The sequence below is a fragment of the Capricornis sumatraensis genome, chromosome 7 (genome assembly GCF_032405125.1).
Source record: "Capricornis sumatraensis isolate serow.1 chromosome 7, serow.2, whole genome shotgun sequence".
Lineage (NCBI taxonomy): Eukaryota > Metazoa > Chordata > Mammalia > Artiodactyla > Bovidae > Capricornis > Capricornis sumatraensis.
The window spans coordinates 66,264,512-66,287,469 of NC_091075.1; the positions used below are offsets into that span (position 1 = coordinate 66,264,512).

Genomic DNA, 22,958 nt, shown 5'->3' on the forward strand with positions numbered 1-22,958 from the left:
TGATGGAGTGGGTTACCATTTCCTTCTCTGGGGAAGCTTCCCAACACAGGGATGGAACACGCCTCCGATGCATTAGCAGGCAGATTCTTCTCCAGTGAGCCACCAGGGAAGCCCTAAGATATATTATTGCTATCAATTTTACTGCCCGTTTCCATTCAGATGCATTTCAACATTAGCGATGTTGCAGGCAACATGGAGAATGCAGCAGTAATGTTAAAAATTACTCTAGTATGTTGCCATCTTGCAGTTGGTTAAAAAGCAACCTTCTGTTAAGAGGACAACTCGCAACGCGCTAAACTTTCGCTCAAGCGATCGCGCTGACGTATGCAGACGTCACGACGTAATGCGTCGGGCAAACGTCGGCGAGCGGCGCTGTTCTCGGTCGTCTGGTCCCTGCAGCTAGATGTGGCGTGTTGGCTCCTGACGTTTTTTCCGCGGGTGGCCGAAGTGTGTTTGAATCCTGTCCGCCACCTCTTAGCGAGGGGGCAGTTTTGAAGAAACCGGAGCCTGGGGTGATGGCGCCATTGCGTCCCGGGACCTTCTGACGCCTCCGCTGCGCAGGGGAATGTGGACGCTTGCAGGTCAGGGTTGGTGGCGCGGACGCGCGCTTGCGGCCTGGGTCACCGAGGCGGCGCGGAAGGGGCTTCTTTGGCCTCACCTCGCGCCGGCCCGGGGGACTGCAGCCGAGTCCAGGGCTCCGGACCGGCGCTACAGCTCTGCAAACCGCAAGGTGACCGCCTTGAGTCATTCACATTTTAAACCTAGGGAGGGTGCTCCTGATGAATTAGTGAGGGCTTCTTAGTACTGACTACTTGAGAATGCAGGTTGCACTGTTGTGAGGGAGGCAGGGCTCGGAGCGCGGGGGTGCGCTTCCGTTTCGGACCACAGTGCTCACCAGTGTGACCTTGGACAAGTCGTGTCCTCACTTTCCTCATTGGTAATATCAGGATCTTTGTTTATGCGAGGGATTGTTCTCAGCATGTATTTAGTTTTAAAAGCGTATTGAGGAAGCTTCTAGTTCAATATTCTTGCGACTTTTTAGCCACGTGACGTAGGCAAATTACCTGACCTTTCTCTGTTTCTTCATTTGTTGAATGAGATGCTTATAAAAAAACGTTGAGTGGCTGTGAGACTTGCGCGAAGTGAGGCATAGAACTTTTAGTTCAATACCTAGAATCTAAGAGGTGCTGGGTATGCCTTAGCTTCTCTCTATTATTTCCTCTTAACTCAGCTAGAGCAGACGCGTGCTCATTCTGTCCCCGTGGTTGGAGGAGGTGGGGCTTTTTGCTCCTCAGTCACGACCGACTCTGCGGTCCCACTGACTGTAACCCGCCAGCTTTTCTGTCCACAGAATTTTCCTGGCAAGAATCCTGGAGTAGGTTGCCATTTCCTACTCCATAGGATCTTGGTGAACAAGGCACGGAAACCGCGTTTCTTGTGTTTCTTAACACTGGCAGGATTCTTTACCACTGGCGCCACCTGGGAAGCTTCAGCGACCCTAAAACTATACTTCGTTATAGTTGTGAAGAGAAACGGTTTAGGCAGTAAAGTACTTGAATGAAAGTTATGAGTAACTGGAGAAAGAAAAAGACTATCATTATTCAGTTTTACTCTTTTCTAAAATGCCTGTAGAATGGATTTATGTTGCAATTGTAAGACTAAAAACGGTGCAGTACCTTTTGAATGATGGATGGAAAAAATCACAGGGCAGACAATTCAGGTTTAGATTTTTGCAGAATATCTTTCAGGTATAGTTGCACTTGTATTGAAGCGCTTACTGGAATAAAAAAAGGAAACAACCTCATGAAAATTTTGTATTTCGTTGTAATTTCACTTTTTTTTCTCATTATGAGATATAAATTTGATTGGAAAAGTGAAACTTTCTGGGTCCAAAAAAATGACATATTCTATGTGCAACTGAAAATCACAAATTAACTTTTTAAAGTACTTTAAAAACTTAAGTGGAAAGTGAGCCTTTTTTTCCTGATAATATAATTTTTTCCCCTTCTCTCTCCAGAGAAGTTGTTAAGTAACAAAGTCATCTAGATTAAACTTTTGAAGGCTCTGTTAGGAGCACAAATTTCTAAGTAGACCTGACTGTTGATTAAATATGTGATGGGGGCCAAAAAAATTTTTTTTTTCTTTCAGCTTCTCTGTAGCTTTTTTTAGTTCAAGAAATTTTGTTAGACCAGGTGCTCTAAGGCTGTAGAGGAGTTCTAAGTATCTTGTGTTCTCCATTTGTGAAAATACATTCAGCTCCTTTGAAATGGTGAAAATATTATAAGGGACTTTTGTTTACCATATGGTCTGTATATGGTCATATAGCCTTTGTCAGTAAAACTAATGTATTTGATGGGCCCTGTTGTAATCCATTGCTTGTAATATGACTTTAACCATACATCTCTTTACTGTCAGAGAAATAATATAAACAATATGAATGCTATAAATAAAGTTGTTAAGACTAAAAGAGTAGTCTTTTATTTAGTGTACTTGTTTCATATTGTAGACAATTTATACTCATAAATGTAATATTTCCTTCCCCTTTTCTAGGAAAAAATTGATATGTCTTGTTTTCCCGTTGAAAACACTAGAAATTTCAGTATCATTGCACATGTGGATCATGGCAAAAGTACTTTAGCAGACAGGCTCCTGGAACTAACAGGTATTTTCGTTTTATAGTCTACACCTAATTAATGGCAATGAGTAATTGATAGTTACTTTTACTAGCATACTTTTACTATGTTTTTTAAAATTTTGGTTTTAAGTTTATATGCAGTATTGTCTATTTTTAAGAGCTTATAGAAATATCAATACACATTTCTATTTTTAGGGGCAATTGATAAAACAGAAAATAATAAACAAGTTCTTGATAAATTGCAAGTGGAACGAGAAAGAGGAATCACTGTTAAAGCACAGACAGCGTCTCTCTTCTATAACTACGAAGGAAAGCAGTACCTTTTAAATCTTATCGATACACCAGTAAGTTTTAATATCAATTTTGTCTCTGTTGTTAAAGTCAGCTTTGTATTAATAGTACAAGCAAATCCTTTTTTTCAGTTTTTAAACTGAACATTAAACACTTCACTTTGCTTTTTTTTTTTCCTCTGTGTTCTTAGATTAGTGAAATTATTTCACAAGAACAGGCTACAAAGAAGCTTAATAACTTTTTATTCAGTGGAGTCAGTAGATTTGCCAAAATGCCTCTCCCTAAGAAACATTTAAACTCTTTAACATTTAGAGGTTTTAATATTTTTTGTTTCTCAGGGTCATGTTGATTTTAGTTATGAAGTATCCAGGTCACTCTCTGCTTGCCAAGGTGTTTTACTTGTGGTTGATGCAAATGAGGTAGGTACATTTAATTTTATATGATGTGATATGCTGTTTTGTTGTTCCAAGATTTTTCTTTTAAGATGTTAGGAAATAGAATTTTTGTGTTTGAAGAAAGTAAGAATTATTTTATTATTTAACCAAAATTATATTTTGGTCTTGTTAATTTTAAGTTCTATTACACTAAAATGGCCTGTGAAATTGACTAATTCATCCTTTAAAATTTTTAAGCTCATCAGAGGAATGGTTCAAAAGATTTTGGAAGTATGTCATGTATACATCCTACCAAAAAAAACCCCCCAGTTTTAAGCACTTCTTAATCTGTGGTTTCAGTTTTTAGCAGAACTAGAAAATCTATCTTTGATGTCATTTTGGGTGTTTTTAAGGTAATAATTTGAGAAATGTTACATTTAAAAAAACATGTCAATAACATTACCAAGTTCTCTGTTGTAAACATAACCATGAAAACATACTGAGGTGATAGTATAAGAGCCATGATATACTATTTATAGTAAGCTTTTGATATACTTCAGTTTTCATGGACTTTTCATTCAAAACCCAAGGATTTTTTTTGTTGTGTTAAATCCTCCCTAATCCTGTCAAGGACAGTCAATCTCTACCTTAACATACATATACTTGGCTTTATAAAATATGTCTCATAGTCCTTTAGGAGGCTTCGAGGTCCTTAAGGATCCATGTGTTACTGCTTTGTTTCCAAAGCTTAACACAGTACCCTCTAAAAAATGTTTCTAGAACTGAAAGGAATTTTCACAGGGAATGATCCAGATGCATAGAAGTATAGATACCATAGTTTGCCTTGTACCTTTGCTTTTGATGAAGATGTGTGGAATGGTCTTAAATTTCAGCTTTTGTGATAGATAATAGAATGATTATCTTAGTGTCTTGTGTCTTCTTGTTTGCTGTTCTTCATAGGGTATTCAAGCCCAAACGGTAGCGAATTTTTTTCTTGCCTTTGAAGCACAGCTATCAATAATTCCAGTTATAAACAAGGTAATTTGTTAGCACAACAGTGCCATTTATTATTTTACTTTCTAAAGGTAAATTTAGTGTTTGAGTATCACTTGTACTATTTTTTATATGAAAATCTTCAGGTATTTATTAAATGGAATTGACTATTGAACATCATGGAGGTTGACACAAAACTCCTGTGCAGTCAAAAATCTGCATGTAACTTTTGACTTCACACAGACTTAACTACTGATATCCTCTTATTGACTACAATCTTACCAATAACTTAAACAGGCTGTTAACACATACTTTGTATATTATATGTATTGTATATAGTGTTCTTACAATAAGATAGAGAAAATGCTAATCAAATCACAAAGAGGAGAAAATACATTTACAGTACTCTGTTTATCAATACCCTGAGTTTACATCATCTTTTATAAGGTGAATCCTCTCTCAATACTCACATCAGTATTGTCTTATGTGATAACAAAACACCATAGATGTTATATGTATTACTGACACTAAACGTCAACAATTAAAAGATAACGTGAAAAGGAACTTCACATTTATTTATAGGTAAATGATTGATGCATTGATAACAATGAAGCAGAAATACTGCTTTATGCTATGACATTATGTGACTGCTTCATGGTAACATACACTAAGGAAAGATTCATTAAAGTTTTTATAGTATACAATATTATAGTCACATTCATAACAGTATTGGAAACATTGTTACAGTAAAAATGTTTATCTGTAATTATAGGCTGATATTTTCTCTAATTATGAGAGGCATACTGAATGGTAATGTAATTCCTTGAAAGCAAAGTTATAAAACTGAAAGCCAGCACATTATTAATTTTATGTTAAATATCACTTATGCCTTTGTTAGGGATAAGCTATCCACCTCAATACAAGTCTTGCACCTGATATTCTACAAGTGTAGTTTTACATATTTATTGAAAAAAATCTGCAGATAAGTGGGCCCATGCAGTTGAAACTCTTTATTATTCAAGGTCAGTTGTATATGGGGATTTCTTTGAATTGCATATGATAAAATTTCAACTCTAACTCCTCTATCCTGGCATGTAGTTGAGAAGATAGTCTCCCTGAATTACATGGAGCAATGGAGAGGCTGTTTCTGTAGGAAAGGGCAGGGCAGGCCAAATAGTCTGTTAAACTAAACTGTAGAGGAAAAGAAAAGGACATTATGAAGTAGGATGAGACAGTGTAACACAGGATGCTTAACAGTTAAGTGCTAAACTGAGAACAGTGTTGATAAAGCTTAACTTTTATGTTTTAAAGTTAATCAAGAATCTTAATTAATCTGCTTTGCATTCAGTTTTATTTTTTGATATTGAAGATAGGTTTAAAGGGAGCAAAGAAAGACAGTTTGTTGTTATAAGTTATATATAACATAAAATCAGTGTACATGATGTGGTTATTGATCTCTTTGGCTCTGAGTAGCTAATGACCTCAATTTCTTGCTTGCTTTGCTGTCTGCCTTCTAATTTCAGTGGCCATGAGTGTTAAAATTTTATTATCTTTTTGTCATTTTTCTTTGAATACTTTTGAAAATAAAATTAAGGGGTCAGTTAGTTCAAAAGCAAGTATGCGTCTATCTCCAAATATTAATATGTAATACATTTTAATTTCATTATATTAAGACGTGGTGATTTTTTTCTTTTAAGATAGATTTGAAGAATGCTGATCCTGAAAGGGTTGAAAAACAAATTGAAAAGGTGTTTGATATTCCAGGTGATGAATGTATTAAGGTAAATTTTTTTTTTAGAAGACTTGATTTTACTTTCCAAACTCTCAGGTAATTGGCTTAAGTAAAATTTCATAGTATTTGATAGCACATCATTATTATATTGTGTAATTATAATATTATAGTTTTACAAAGTTCTTTTCACTGATATTTCACTTGATCTTTGCCAAAAATCCTTACTACATGGTTAGGACAGTTAGAAATTTCTCTTATGATACAGTTGAAAGGATGAAAACTGAAAGATTTTATCACTTTATAGATCTAGTTAGCTAATGTGCCAGGACTAAAATGTAGGTCTTTTGCAACTCTTTGTAATATTTCTTATATGCCATTTTGCCTCTATGGAAATATTTTCCTTGAAGACTAGGGTCAGACTAATTTCAAGGCATCGTAGATATCATTCTTAGAACTATATTTAATGTAAATCAAAGTTGATAATATTTTAAATTAAAATTTTTAAATCTACCTTTTAAATGATAGTTGAGTGTTAAATCAGTTCAGCTCAGTCACTCAGTTGTGTCTGACTCTTTGCAACCCCATGGACTGAAGCACATCAGCCTTCCCTGTCCATCACCAACTCCCAGAGCTTACTCCAACTCACGTCCATCAAGTTGGTGATGCTATACAGCCATCTTATCCTCTGTCGTCCCCTTGTCCTCCTGCCTTCAATCTTTCCCAGCATAAGGGTCTTTTCCAGTGAGTCAGTTCTTCACATCATGTGACCAAAGTAGTGGAGTTTCAGCTTCAGCATCAGTCCTTCCAGTGAATATTCAGTACTGCTTTCCTTTAGGATTGACTGGTATGATTTCTTTGCAGCCCAAGGGACTCCCAAGAGTCTTCTCTAACACTACAGTTCAAAATATCAATTCTTTGGCACTCAGCTTTCTTTACAGTTCAACTCTCACATACATACTTAACTATTGGAAAAACCATAACTTTGATTAGACAGCCCTTTGTCGGCAAAGTAATGTCTCTGCTTTTTAATATGCTGTCTAGGTTGGTCATAGCTTTTCTTTCAAGGAGCAAGTGTCTTTTAATTTCATGGCTGCGGTCACTATGTGCAGTGATTGTTAAATAGCCATAGCTAAACTGTACTATTCTACATGCTTGTGTAGTAAGTATATCAGTGTAATAATGTTTAGCTTTTATTTTCAGGCTTGTTTAACTTTTGAAAAAGCAAGTTTCAGCTGATGAAGTGGATTTTTTGCTTGTTTTTTAAACTTTAACACATTGGTTGGTTATATACAACTTGGAAAAAGCAATAATTTTTTTTCCTTGGATACATACATAGAATTTAATGTTTTTTATTAAGAGGGACCTCATTGTAAGGCAGTCCTGAAATTATGGTATCATGACTGGAATTATGTTAAAGTATATTTAGCTGAAAATTCATTCATACACTTAAATTTGGTGTGTCCCAGCTAGGGATGAAGCAGTGAACAGTACAGGCAAGACATCTGTCTTGTTTTTATAATCTACTTGGGGAGGCACTCATTAAATAAAAAAAGAAGGAAGTATAGTAATTAGTGAATGAGACCAATGTTTTCAAGGAACATTCAGCAGAGTGTATTGTTCCAGGTAGAATGACCATACCTAACTGAAAAAAAGTATTTTTCTTAGAGAAGAGCTATGATGCAGAGTAACTTAGGGAATTTTTCTCTGATGAACTGAGACTTGAAGAAAAAAAAGAATGGGAGAAATAATTTCTGAAAGAGAAAAGAGCAAGTGTAAAGGCTTGGAATGTTTGGGAAGGTTTGACATGTTTAAGGAACAGAAAGAAGGCAAGTTAGATGAGATGGCTTTGTAGGGAGAGGCAGGGGTCAAGTTATTCTGGGATTCTTGCTGTGCTAAAGAGTTTGAAAACTTTTAAGATAATGAAAGGATTACAAAGCAAGAGAGGAAAACTGATCATTCAGAGAATGGATTAGTAAAGGGTAAGAAAAGATACAGGGCAACCAGTTTGCAGTAGTAGTCCAGGGGCAAAATGGTGGTGGCTAAGTATGTGATGCCGATATTTTAATAAGTGGCCAAATTTGATGTGTGTTTTGTGGATATGGTAGATTTTGCTGGTGTGTTATGTGTTCAGTTCAGTCGTTCACTCCTGTCTGACTCTATGGGAGTCAGACATGAACTGCAGCACGCCAGGCCTCCATGTTTATCACCAACTCCCGGAGTTTACCCAAACTCATGTCCATTGAGTTGGTGATGCCGTCCAACCATCTCATCCTCTGTCGTCCCCTTCTCCTCCTGCCTCCAGTCCTTTCCAGCATCAGGGGATCTTTTCCAGTGAGTCAATTCTTTGCATCAAATGGCCAAAGTATTAGAGTTTCAGCTTCAACATCAGTCCTTCCAATGAACACCCAGGACTGATCTCCTTTAGGATGGACTGGTTGGATCTCCTTGCAGTCCAAGGGATTCTCAAGAGTCTTCTCCAACACCACAGTTCAAAAGCACCAATTCTTTGGGACTCAGCTTTCTTTATAGTCCAACTCTCACACCCATACATGACTGCTGGAAAAACCATAGCCTTGACTAGATGGACCTCTGTTGGCAAAGTAATTCATGTCTGCTTTTTAATATGCTGTCTAGGTTGGTCATAACTTTTCCTCAAAGGAGCAAGTGTCTTTTAATTTCATGTCTGCAGTCACCATCTGCAGTGATTTTGGAGCCCCCAAAAATAAAGTCTGATACTGTTTCCACTGTTTCCCCATTTATTTGCCATGAAGTGATGGGCCCAGATGCCATGATCTTAGTTTTCTGAATGGTGAGCTTTAAGCCAACTTTTTCACTCTCCTCTTTCACTTTCAAGAGGCTCTTTAGGTCTCTTCACTTTCTGCCATAAGGGTAGTGTCATCTGCATATCTGAGGTTATTGATATTTCTCCTGGCAATCTTGATTCCAGCTTGTGCTTCCTCTAGCCCAGCGTTTCTCATGATGTACTCTGCATATAAGTTAAATAAGCAGGGTGACAATATATAGCCTTGACGAACTCCTTTTCCTATTTGGAACCAGTCTGTTGTTCATGTCCAGTTCTAACTGTTGCTTCCTGACCTGTATATAGGTTTCTCAAGAGGCAGGTCAGGTGGTCTGGTATTCCCATCTCTTTCAGAATTTTCCACAGTTTATTGTGATCCACACAGTCAAAGGCTTTGGCATAGTCAATAAAGCAGAAATAGATGTTTTTCTGGAACTCTCTTGCTTTTTCCATGATCCAGCAGATGTTGGCAATTTGATCTCTGGTTCCTCTGCCTTTTCTAAAACCAGCTTTAAATCTACACAATTTTGGCATTTTTGGAGAGGGTAGAGTCAGAGATATTTAAGTCATAGTGTGTATGTAGCATTGATGCCATGGGAATGGATGCCATTTCCTAGGGAGAAAATGTAAGTAGAAAAGAGATCCTAGAAACCATTCTACATTATTCTCAATTTGTAGAGTGTTATGAATAAGAATTTGAGAAGGATTAGAGTAGGATTCAGAAGATAAGGGTGTGAGGATTGAGTTTTCAGAAAGGTGGGAAAACAAATTGTAGCAGGAGAGAAGGCAAAGAGGTTGTGGATATAGTGCAGATGGATTTGTATATTTGAATAAAGGAGTTTTTGATATCTTCTGTTTCCTTGAATGAAGTAAGAGGTGATGTTATCAAATAAGAGTGAATTGGCCACAGGGAAAATGTGTAGATTGAAAAGGAAGGTGGTGTGAATTATCTTAATTAGTGTTAATGTGAATTTAGTAAAGGATGTGTCCTTGGATGGCCAGCAGATCTTAACTGCACATTGAGATCTGTGTCATGAACTTACAGAAACCAACCAGACCAGTTACTTGACTGTTCTCCAGTAATGTTGAGCTGCTCTGATTATAAGCATAGAAAAGGCACATAGTTGGATGCAGTTGCAGTTAAGTTTTTATTAATACCAAATGCTTATGAGAGAGAATAGAAAGTAGTTGAATGGAATGATTACCAATAGTGGGCCCTTGGAGTCTCAGCTGGGAAAAGAGGCAGGGGGGCAACATAGATAATGAAAAAAAAGTCCATTCAATAAATTAGAAATTGTGATCTTAAAGGATTGTTGCAAAGAGTGTACTAGAGTCTAAAGCATCATTCTTATTGGGAAGTAGTTTTGCCTCTCAGGAAACATTTGGCAATGTATGAAGACCTTTTCTGTTGTCACGCTGGGGAATAGTGAGTGGCTGAGAATCCATGGATGCTGTTATGCATCTTGCAGTGAGCGCACAGAACAGCCCCCCAAACAAAGAGTTATCCAGGTCAAAGTGTCCTTAGTGCTGAGCTGAGAAACTCTGATCTAGAGGGACTTTGAAGGGCAAGAGGAAGAATTCAGGGAACTGAGTTTGAATAAAGATTTCAGAGATAGTTCAGTTACTGGTAATGGCATAGGTGAGTCAGATGAGCATGTTTTGAGTGTTTTGGCTGCCTTTTCAGTGTAAGAACAATAGTGGTACTACACCTTACAGTTAGCCTTAGCTGTATGCCATCCACATATATTGTTTATTCACACAGCAGCCTTGAGGTTTATGTAAAATATGAATAATCACTTTATTTGTCGATGAAGAACTTGAAGCTTGAAGAAAACATGTATTGGCTAAAGTCATGTATTACAAGTAGAGTCACAGTTATAACCCAGATATTTTGAATTCTTAGTCCAGTGCTCTTTCAGTACCACAGTCAGAATGCTTTTGTAGAGAAATCAGAGAATCACCTAACCGTAATCTAGAGAATCCACCTAACCGTAATGGAAGGGCAGTTGTCAATAGATAATATGGTGCGTGCTTCCTTTTACCAAGCTTTTCAAGCAAATTGATGACCTTTAGAGTTGTTTCTTTTTTCTAATCATACAGCTCAGTCACAGGATAGAAAAGTAAAGTCTTAAGTATTTGTTTCACATACATATTTTCAGATTTCTGCTAAACTTGGAACGAATGTTGAAAGTGTTCTTGATGCAGTCATCAAAAGGATACCCTCGTGAGTATTCTGCTGCTCTGTGTATACTATTTGTTTATCTTTAATAGTAAAAGTCCATCAGTTTGATCTGTTATTTTAACTTAGTTATTTTAACTTAGTTGTTATGACAAATATACTCTTGGTGGTCAGTGAGAATACATTTTAAATTTATATCTAGTAACACATAGAAGGCAAATACAGATAGAAAAAAAAGATCGATCTCTTAATTATTGTAACAGACTTGAATACATTGGTAATTATTGTTTTTGTTTTAATCCTGAACAAATATATTTCATCCATTTCATAAATAGTTTAAAAATGGTTATTTAAAATGTATTTAGGGTTTTCCTGGTGGCTCAGGTGGTAAAGAATCTGCCTGCAGTACAGGAGACCTGGCTTCCATCCCTGGGTCAGGAAGATCCCCAGGAGAAGGAAATGGCTACCCACTCCAGTATTCTTGCCTGGAGAATTCAATGGACAGAGGAGCCTGATGGGCTATAGTCCATGGGGTTGCAGAGTTGGACATAACTGAGCAACTAACAAAATGTATTTAAAACTCAAGAGTGAATTAAAATGAATATAAATATAGGCATTATACCTTACAGAAAGGTCCTTTTATTTGGGCTGTCAGTTAATCTTTCTCAAGTACTAGAGTAAATTAAACATAATTTTGAGTTAGGCATGTTGTTAAGATTTTTATTTATTATTTAATTTTAAATTACTAGTATTTGTTCTTTATTTATTTTTAATAGCCCTAAAGCGCATTGCAGAAATCCCCTGAGAGCTTTGGTATTTGACTCCACCTTTGACCAGTATAGGGGTGTGATTGCCAATGTAGCATTATTTGATGGAATGGTTTCAAAAGGAGATAAAATTGTATCTGCACACACTCAAAAGATATATGAAGTTAATGAAGTAGGAGTTCTGAATCCTAATGAGCAGCCAACTCATAAACTGTAAGTAATCTGCATTAGTAATTAAAAGGCACTCGGTATGTGTGTTTGTTGCTGATTTTCTTAATTTGGTGTGTTTAGGATGATCCTAATTTGGTAATTTAGGAAAAAAACAAAAAACAAAACTTGATTGTTTAATGCAGCTATGTAGTGAATGCTCTTTCAGAATCTCATGGGTGAGGGACAGTAGGAATTTGATGTGTTTTTTATTCTTTTTGGCCATAACTGATTTTATTTTCTAGTTGCGACTGGGTCCAACATTGATATATTTGATTTGACAGTGAAAGAGAGAGTTCTCTCATGCATATCCATACTTGGTATCAATCTTTGATAGTTAATTTTTTTGTAGTTAGATTTTCAGCATAGAATAGTGAAGAAAACTTGATAATTATTTTGTTTAGTGTGGAATTCATGGTAAAACTTTGATTAACTAGAATTTATGGCATGAGATTAGCATAGTAGTGTACCTTATAAAACTGAGTTCTGAGTTCACTTATAAAGTATTTATTGAGTGCCTGTTCCATCAGTACTCTAGATACTAATAACATTGATTACCTTGGGCAAATAGTTTTCTAAGATCTTTATTTCTTCATTTGTCAAATTTAAGATTGAACCAGGTCTTACTTGATAGCTTAATGTTGTATGTCTAAAACTACCACTATTTTGTCATTTTTTTATGTAATTGAAAGTCATAAGGTTTATTGTAATTTTACTCAACTATTTCTAAAGTTTGTCTGTATTCTTATTTACTTAAGTATAGTTGATCATTACAGTATCATGTTAATTTCAAGTATACAGCATTGTTATTGAGTATTTTTACAGATTATACATCATCAAAAGTTATTACAGATAATAGCTATAATTCCCTGTGCTGTACAAAGTCTGTCTGTATTCTGTCACATATATTGATCATTATTGCATCTTCAGTATGATTTTTGTATTTCATCCTGAATGTAAATTATCATATAGGAAATTTGCTTTAAAAAAACAAAAGCTAAAACTCTGAAATCTTTGGATTTGCTCTTTTCCTGTAAGAGGCACATCAAATAGGTATCAGATTTGTAGAGAGTTCACATTTTTATTTGCTAGGTTAAAAATGTTTTTGCTTTTTCTTCCTTTTTTAAAGGACATTTGTAATATAATTCACTACTAAATATCACAAGGAGTATTTTATGTTTCTGTATCTATCAGTTTCACTATTGTTTTATATGCAGAGATGGGCAGAGTCATGAAGAAGGTCCCTAGGCTTGTGTTGCAGAGGTCCTTGGTCATGGATTGTAAGACTTGGGATGTTCTTTTGCTGACAGTTCTTAGAGCTGAGAATTAGACAGTTAACTAGAATGCAGCACCTAGTTTCAGCTTGGTGAGGTTTTGTTTGGAAAGTGCAATCATTTCTTGGAGAAGTAGAGCTAATTGTGAGTATGCATATGAAACACTAAAATAGTAAATATTTCCATGTAATAATTTTATTTAGATATGCAGGACAGGTGGGCTATCTGATTGCTGGGATGAAAGATGTCACTGAAGCACAAATAGGAGATACATTATATTTACATAAACAACCAGTGGAACCCTTGCCTGGGTTTAAATCAGCGAAGCCAATGGTATTTGCAGGTGAGGAGCTCACATATTCAAAGGATAAGGGCCAATTTATTCTAAGCGGAAATAATAATTATTAGGAATACTCACTTTAAATAATCAATTTCTGTTTAAATAACAGCTACTTTGTTTTTAAAATTTTTTTTGTGGGTAGGATATTTAGATACTAGTTAATTATATATGTATGATACAACTTTATATGGGAGATCATTTCCTCCTAAATTTAAGGACTTCTTAAAAAAATAGCTGTTTGAAACAAGCCCTCTGATAAATTAGAGGAGCACAGTAATATGCATTTCCTTCTTGTTTCACTAGGGAGTAGGTCATTATATTTGAATACTCTTCTACATAGGGTGTTTTCATGACTAATTATCAGTCATTTTCTGAGTGCCTTCCCCTTAGCTGGCCTTTCTTTAATACTGTACTGTTGTGCTAGTGTAAGCATAGCAAAGAAGAGTGTCACCTCATGTATACATACATTCAGAACCTGTTACTTCTGTGTGATATTACAGGCATTTGAAAAAGGAAGACCTGACTGAAGGTTATCAGATTACTCTGTGCTGGGTATCCAGTCCTTGTTTTCTCCCTTTTGTTTCTCATTGGGAATTACAAATATTAATTTGTAATTAATATTAATGCCTCTGTTAAGACAAAGTCAGTCAGTCATTTAAGAGTTTGAAGGACTTAAGTGGTGTGAGGACTTGGGTTTGATGTGAAAGAGACACTGATGAATCAGTTTTTATTTCCATTTCTTCCTGTTATTTATCTGCTAATGGGATTTTCTTTGTGATTGTGGGATATCTTGCACTTTTGTTTTGAAAATAAAGATGATGTATTTTCTTTTTAGGTGTAATTCCCATTGTTCTTTTTTGTTTTCCCTATACTTTTTGCAAAAGCAGAAACATCACTTTGAGTATGAATCTAGTGGTAAATTCAAAGTTTATAAAACTTGCAAAATACTTTGAAGCCAATTTAATTTAATAGTCATAGTTTTCTTAGCAAACCAATATTTTGGTCAGTGAAATACAGAAAGTAATTTAAAAGCTAACTGATTAATTTTAAACTTTGCAGCAATGCATATTAGGTTTTCTGGGCAGAGTGTCACATGTAATAATTAGAAATCATTGTGTCCCCAGGAGTGTACCCTATAGACCAATCTGAATATAATAACCTGAAGAGTGCTATAGAAAAACTGACACTAAATGATTCCAGTGTGATGGTTCATCGCGATAGTAGCCTTGCTCTAGGTGCTGGCTGGAGGTAAGCTTCAATTATGTTGTAGGATTCCATTTTTATTGAAAATAAAGTTTAAATGGCTTACTGGTTTTGACCATTTTTGAAGATCAGTTCATATTAGTGTAAAATGAACTAAAACATGTCTGCCTGTTTCTCCCTGTGGATGCTTATTGTATGGATTAGTTTTATAGCTACTTTAAATAGAATCCCAATGGAAGATTTTATCTTATTTAATGAATTTTATGCTAGGTTTTAATTATGATGTGAATTGATTGAATGACTTTTGATTCCACCCTTCCCCCACAAAATAGTAATATCAAATCAAAGAAAATAGAGCCCATGGGACATAAACATTTTGGAGTTTGGCTTTTTCTCCCTCAGGTTAGGATTTCTTGGACTTTTGCATATGGAAGTTTTCAACCAGAGACTAGAACAAGAATATAATGCCTCTGTTATTTTGACAACCCCTACTGTTCCATATAAGGCTGTTCTTTCATCAGCAAAATTGATAAAGGTACTGTTGTGAGCTAGCATACATAAGAAAACTAAATAAATATATGTGTGTGTATGTATATGCAGAATATGAGACACATTTTAGTATACCAGTAGCTGACTAGCTATTAAAACTAAATATTTCTTAATAGTAATAAAAGTTGAATTAACTTATGATAGACAAGTTTCTTCAGAACTAATTATGCATATTTTTCTTAACCTGATGAAATCTCCACATTATCAACACTAGTCTGTTACTAAGAGTAAAAAGTATAATTAGTTCTGAAAATACTGTTCTAAATTCAGCACAAAAAATAAGAGTGTGATTTTGGGCATAAGTAATTCATCTTAGGATTAGTAATGCATTCTTTCCTATATGATTGTGGGAAATTTTAGATTTCAGGTTAACAGTAGAAACAGTATTATATTCAATGTAAGTTACAATATATTTGTTTTAAACAAATATTAACTTTAGCATCTGTAAATATTTTCCAAGATTAACTTAGGAAACTAATTACAGTGATGTACATGGGACACAATGAAATGTATTCTTATATCATATTTTTTCTAAGTGGTATATAAAATGATTTTAGTAAATATCAATAATCAGAATATATTAATAATTGTTATTAAATATTATTTTGGGGAGTTTTTCTCTTCTGAATCTAAAGTGTGATAAGATAATATTCTAACCTTTAGGAATTCTTTTGTTTTTTATTAATTCCAACACATTTAATAACAAAAATTCTAACCTATGTTAGTAGCAAATTTAAAAACATGGTAACTACTAAGATTTCTTTTTAACTATTGGTGACTTTTCTTATTTTTTAGGAATACAGAGAAAAGGAGATTACAATCATCAATCCTGCACAGTTCCCTGATAAGTCAAAAGTAACAGAATATTTGGAGCCAGTTGTTTTGGGCACCATTATCACACCAGATGAATATACTGGGAAAATAATGATGCTTTGCCAGGTATAAATGTAATACAGTTTGATATAAAAGTACATTTTAGTCTTCTCAAACAGTGGTACCCAGCTTAGGTTTTGAATGATTTCTGTCTCTACAGAGCCTGTTGAATTGAACAAAAGAAATTTTCATAAAGATCTTCATATATTTTATCTGTTGAGATATACATACATATAATTACAGTATTTTTGACTTTTAAATAAGAAAACAGAGCCAGAATTTTTGATCATCTTGAATTTATATTTTAGCTTAAAGCAGAGAAATTTGATGCTTTTTTTCATCTTGAGTAGCTAAAAATATAGTTTCCTTTTACCTTTTTTGACTATTTGAAATTGGGTATTATTTGAAAGATAATTACAATACTTTAGAGACCTTTGATTGAAAGGTATTCCTCATTTTGCTTTAATTCTTGCCACATTGTAATAAATGATTTAATCCATAAATTTGATATAGTCATGAGTTAAAATATTCTGACATATTGGAAAGAACTCTCAAGTGATGACTAGTGGACTTGAATTTTTATTGTCTTGTCCCATAAAAGATGTAACTTTAGTCGCTTAATTTCTCTGGATCTAAATTTCTTTTATTTGTAAAATAAGAAATCAGAGCTTGACTCCACCTGTAGGTAATTTGATTTATTGTTAAGTGGAATATTGTATAATTTAGAAAGAGACTTATTTGATTAAAAACAAAAGGTTAGAAGTTTTGGTAGGAAGTATATTATAATTGAAATACAAAATGGTTCTCTCTGTATTATAAATATTTGTCAGCTGTTTTTATTGGACCATTAAAGAAATATTGCTTCATTTTGCCCACTCTTTAAAGTTGATAATTGACATCTGTCTATATTTATTAAATAAATAATTATGTGAATAAGTTATCATTCAAGCCATTTTCCTTCCCTTTTCAGGCTCGAAGAGCAGTTCAGAAGAATATGATGTATATTGATCAAAATAGAGTAATGCTTAAATATCTCTTCCCTTTGAATGAAATTGTGGTGGATTTTTATGATTCTTTGAAATCTCTGTCTTCAGGATATGCTAGGTAAAAATTTAATGGGAAACTCAAATATCTGGACAGTTTTTTTTCAGTATTGACCAGCAGGTGTTTACTAGTATTCCACTTACTTAATCTTGGTGATATAGTGACAGAAATTTTCATGGCCTCTTCATAAGAAATGTACTCTTGTAAGTTGATTAAAAACTGCATGTTATTTGAAAAAGCTACTGTGACCTAAGTGGCACTTTTAAAATGTATTTGAATGTTAAATAATCCTAGGAGTATTTGTGTACATTTGGAAAATAGAAGTGCTTGTTTAGAGAAATGGTAGGTGTGCCCCTATTTGTAAACACTTCAATAACTTCTTCCTAGGAGTAAGTAGTCTGCATCATGAAACCCGTTATCTTATCCCATAAAAGTACATGGAGGAATAGCCTGTTAGAATTAAAGGGAGAGTATAGCATTGTGGGGGTGTTTTTTGTTAGGACAAATAACTAGATGCCCCTAGTGTCCTAAAATCTTATATTACTGGATAGCATATACTAGGATATAAAGGAAATATATAATGGGGAAGTTGACAGAAAAGTGAATGTTCACATCTGGTAAAACACATGCATACATGAATGTGTATGCATACTTAAAATTATAATTCAAAGAAAAATCCCAGCATTTTGAAGAACATGCTGCAGTGACCTGGACGTTCACTTTGTGAAACGACCTTTTTGATGAAGCAAGTCAGCATAACTCATGATACAGTTATTTTTTCTAATTGGTCACCCACTTTTTTTTTTAATGTCTTCTTTCAGACAGGACCTTGAGCAAATAAGTAGCGATGTAATTTAAAATGAATTGAGGCCACATGTTAAACAGTTACTATAATTAAAAGGATAATTACTAAGAGTTTATAATAGTTAACAACAGTCTGTGAATTCTAGCTTGCATTTGGGTACCACTTTCTGAGTTAAGTGGTCTTAAAATCTTTTAGCTGGGAAACAACTTTCACATTGAGAGAACATGGCTTATTTTGAATTATTTAAAAATAATTCCAACTGCCAAAATTAAGTAGTCCTTATATTCAGGAATACATGAAGATATTTTTTCATATTCTAAAAAAATTGAAATTATAAAATTTGGAAGCACAGAAAATTTTAAATCTGTAAACATAGTGAAAATCTCAGGATTATGTCTATGTCTTGTCTCTTTATATTTTGCATAGTACTTAAATGGTACCTTTGTGTAGTATATGATTAATGTTTATTGAAAAAAGAAAGGATTTGGGGAACACTTTAGACAGTAGTCAGGTTTAAGTGACTAGTGTCACCTTCGGAGAAGGCAGTGGCACCCCACTCTAGTACTCTTGCCTGGAAAATCCGGTGGACAGAGGAGCCTGGTAGGCTGCAGTTGATGGGGTCACAAAGAATCAGACACGACTGAGTGACTTCACTTTCACTTTTCACTTTCATGCATTGGAGAAGGAAATGGCAACCCACTCCAGTGTTCTTGCCTGGAGACTCCCAGGGACGGGGAGCCTGGTGGGCTGCCATCTATGGGGTCGCACAGAGTCGGACATGACTGAGGTGACAGCAGCAGCAGCAGTGTCACCTTGTGACCTTCCTGCTGAAAACCTTTCGAAGCTAAACATTTGCATCTATAGGTACTGGTTTGTTTTAGAATTACGGCAGTAGGAATACACATGTTCTCATACATAACTGCAAAGACACGAGAGCAAAATTGAAATTTTCTTTCTCATCAGACATTAGTTTTGTAAAACCTGTCTGTTTTGATTATTACTGTAAGCTTTGACCGTATTGTTAGAAATAGTTGACACTTATTAAATGCTTATTGTGCTTAGGTAGGCTCTGTTCTTAACACTTTTTATGTTCTAGGTATATGTATTAACTCATCATCAAAAATGCTCTGTGAAGGTTTATACTAAAGAGCCATATATGAAATTCAGAAATCTCATTTATTAATGGCTACTTAGCACTGCCCTAGCATTTATTTAACTGGTAATAGAAAACTTAACAGAAACCCAACTCATGAGTCTGAGACTGTATATACATTCACTAGTATATACATTGTCTACAGCCAGCCAGCTTCTAGGAAGGAACTTTGGGAAGGTGACATTTCTTTCAATGTACTTTCTTAGCCTGGTTTAACAGTTTTTTTCCCTTCCCTCAGTGGGGCATGTTGATTTTTGTATCTGATTTCATAAATGTAAAAAGATACAGAAGTTCGTTCTTTACCGTGATCAGGTCGGCCCATTTATCTCAAATTTATATGTAATTCGTTTGAAAGTTAGATTTTTGGGGAGTGATACCAGAGGAGGTAGAAAAAAGATATTTTGAAAAGAAAAACAAATGTAATCTCTCGGGAAATATAGTGTTTATGGATAACTTGGATATTTTTCTTTGTTAGTTTTGATTACGAAGATGCAGGCTACCAGACTGCAGAACTTGTAAAAATGGATATTCTACTGAATGGAAATACTGTAGAAGAGCTGGTAACTGTAGTACACAAGTAAGCTGAATAGTAACTAATTACAGAATGTGAGAGTTGCTGTTTCTTTTTACTTTTTCATTTATTATTGGTTGCTCATTTTTATTTGACAGCTATATTTTGAAAATTAAAAAGTGTAATTAATTTCCATGTACTAGTTTTTCCTTCTTTTTCCATGCTTCTTTTACCAAACTGTTGACAAAAGAATAGAATTAAATTAGCCTAAAAGGATAGTGTCATGGGAAGAAATGTTTTCTTTACCATATACAACAAAGTAAATGTTTTCTAAACTATGGTAGACTTAGAATTGAGAAATAAAAAAATTTTTTTAAATTTCTATTTCAAGAAATAGTGGTTGGGTAAAATAAATTATGGAACACCCATATAATAACCTATTATTTTAAGCCATTAAAAGTATATTGTAGAACAATATTTAGTGGTGTAAAAATGTCTATTAAGTAAAAAGGTAGAATATACCACAAACACTGTAATCCAAACTCTAAATAATGTAAATATGTATTCAGAAAAATAACTATAAGTATGGATATATGTTTAAAAAATATTCTAGAGTGTTTAACAGTGGTATTCTGTGGGTGAGGGAAGGGCATTAAGAATGGTTTTTATTCTCTATGTTTTTCTAGATTTTCTGTAAGAGATCATGTTATTTTTGCTGTCAGAGGTCACATATGATTCAGAGATTAAGTGGTGTTTAAGTGGTGTTTATTAAAGAATCCACCTGCCAATGCAGGAGAAGTGGGTTCAGTCCCTGGGCCAGGAAGATCTCCTGGAGAAGGAAATGGGAACCCACTCCAGTATTCTTGCTTGGGAAGTTCCGTGGACAGAGGAGCCTGGTGGGCTACAGTTCATGGGATCGCAGAGTTGGACATAATTTAGCTATTAACAACAACATGATAAACAAGTTCTATTTGTACCTCCTTAATAACCTTTACATTGATTATGCATATTAACTAGAAAACTACTTTTATTTAGGATATATGAATAGCTGCATTTTTTTCTGTCTTAGAGACAAAGCATACTCTGTTGGCAAAACCATATGTGAACGTCTGAAGGATTCTCTTCCTAGGCAGCTGTTTGAGATAGCAATTCAAGCTGCCCTTGGAAGTAAAATCATTGCAAGAGAAACGTGAGTTGAAATTCATTTTTGTTCCTTGGTTGGTTTTAGCAATGATATACATAAAAAATGAAAGAATATTAAAAAATTTAAGTTAACATTGCCCTAAACTTTATTCCTACTTATGGAAATGTTAATCTCTTAATTCCACTAACTTAACTAATGACTGTTACTTTGAATTACTTATATGACACTTTTGGGTGATAATTATTTGCAGTTATTTCTCTAATGTATATGGTTTAAGGAATTTTATTTCCATTCATTTTATTCAGTGACCCCACTCAATTTTCTGGTTAAGGAATTTCTGTAGTTTTTATGGTTTGTTTTATCACATTTAATAGTCAGTGGTGAGATAATTGGAGAAGACAATGGTAACCCACTCCAGTACTCTTGCTTGGAAAATCCCATTGGCAGGAGCCTGGTAGGCTGCAGTCCATGGGGTCGCTAAGAGTTGGACACGACTGAGCGACTTCACTTTCACTTTTCACTTTCATGCATTGGAGGAAATGGCAACCCACTGCAGTATTCTTGCTGGCAGAATCCCAGGGACCAGGGAGCCTGGTGGGCTGCCGTCTATGGGGTCACACAGAGTCGGACATGACTGAAGCGACTTAGCAGCAGCAGCAGTGAGATAATAAACCATTTTAGTATTTTTGAAAGTAGTATTTTTAAATTGAACTAGAAATGCCTTTATATAAATTTTCATCATCAAGGTCACACCAGTCTTTATTTGGGCCTCTTCGAGACTATCCCCAAAGTTTTTTTTAATTAATAAAATCTGTGTTGATATTCATTTTGAATTGTCTGTTTTATTCCAAATACATGAAATACAAGAGCATGTAAGCTATCTAATGATTGTCTTCTGGCAACTTTACATAAGTATGACCCAATCTTAGTAACTTTAGTAAAGGGGGGATTGTTTTTGAAAATAAGTACTTTTAAAAGGTATAATTGTGTACTTAAAGAAAATTTTCTCTTTTACAGTGTGAAAGCCTATAGGAAAAATGTTTTGGCAAAATGTGTATGTATCTACATGTGTTCTTTATCTATTTTGTAAGTTTAAAATCAGAGAGGGTATAAATACCTTGGGTTTCCACTGTTGGTTTTTATAGTACTTTTTATTTCATCTATGTTTTCTTTTTAAATAGGTAAATGTCAGCTTGACTTTAATGATTGCATATTCATTTTGCTCACATTCTTAAGTATTTTCCTATCTTATTTTTTAAAATTTCCTTATATGCAACTACCTAAGAATAATTTTCATAACAGTTATGATCAGGATGTTTTGATTTTTAAGGAAGAATTTGAAGACAATGACTGTCTTACAATGGGAGTTAAAATTGAAATCCATCTCTCCTACATTAATTTGCAAAGTTTGCTGTTTCTTCTGTTAAAAAAGATTCTTAGTTATTATGAGAATTAAATGATAAATGCTTTTTCTAAATCTTTAACATTGACACTGACACATTTAAGCCTATACAAGTTTCTGTATTACACTACAGCTATATAATCCAAAATTTCAAGGCCTTGAATCAGTAAGGAGATTGATAGCTTTTCTTGACTTGCATAATATATTGGGCTTCCTTGAGAATCTTCATCTCCTTCAAAAACAAATAAAGCACTTATCATTCTTTGAGAAGATAGTAATAGTAAATTTAGGATCTGCTAGGAAGGGAATTAGAGGTAACTTTCCAAGTGTCTACTTCATGGATAATAACTATAAAGTTGTAACTGTAATTAATTGATATCTCTAATTAATTGTAGGATTATTTTTCTATGGAGTGATTTGGACTTCAATTTCTTAAAATGTTTTTCAGTATGGTGGTGATATTACCCGAAAAATGAAGCTTTTGAAGAGACAAGCAGAAGGAAAGAAAAAACTCAGGAAAGTTGGCAATGTTGAAGTTCCAAAAGATGCTTTTATAAAAGTTCTGAAAACACAATCTGATAAATAATTGGTGGGAAAATATAAGGAATTTTCATAAATTAAAAATTGTGTATCTTTTAATTTTCCTTCAGTTCAGTTCAGTCACCGAGTTGTGTCCGACTCT

At 34.5% G+C, this 22,958-nt stretch overlaps 1 protein-coding gene across 3 annotated transcripts; it reads left to right on the forward strand.

Annotated features, from left to right (window-relative positions):
• Positions 1-398: 398 nt before the first annotated feature.
• On the forward strand, positions 399-22,862 carry GUF1 (GTP binding elongation factor GUF1). Of its 3 annotated transcripts, none has more exons than XM_068975255.1 (17): positions 399-730; positions 2,551-2,662; positions 2,831-2,979; positions 3,265-3,345; positions 4,261-4,338; positions 5,991-6,074; positions 10,985-11,049; positions 11,781-11,984; positions 13,456-13,595; positions 14,717-14,840; positions 15,198-15,330; positions 16,140-16,283; positions 17,188-17,321; positions 19,695-19,796; positions 20,800-20,919; positions 21,892-21,928; positions 22,725-22,862. In XM_068975255.1, exons 1-17 carry the CDS (start codon positions 566-568, stop codon positions 22,860-22,862), a joined length of 2,010 nt encoding a protein of 669 aa, XP_068831356.1. In that variant the 5' UTR covers positions 399-565. The 3 variants fall into 3 exon arrangements, with proteins under 3 accessions (XP_068831356.1, XP_068831357.1, XP_068831358.1); XM_068975256.1 differs by having other exon boundaries at positions 399-581; XM_068975257.1 differs by lacking the exons at positions 399-730; positions 2,551-2,662; positions 2,831-2,979; positions 3,265-3,345; positions 10,985-11,049 and having other exon boundaries at positions 4,318-4,338; positions 5,995-6,074.
• The last annotated feature ends 96 nt before the right edge of the window (positions 22,863-22,958 follow it).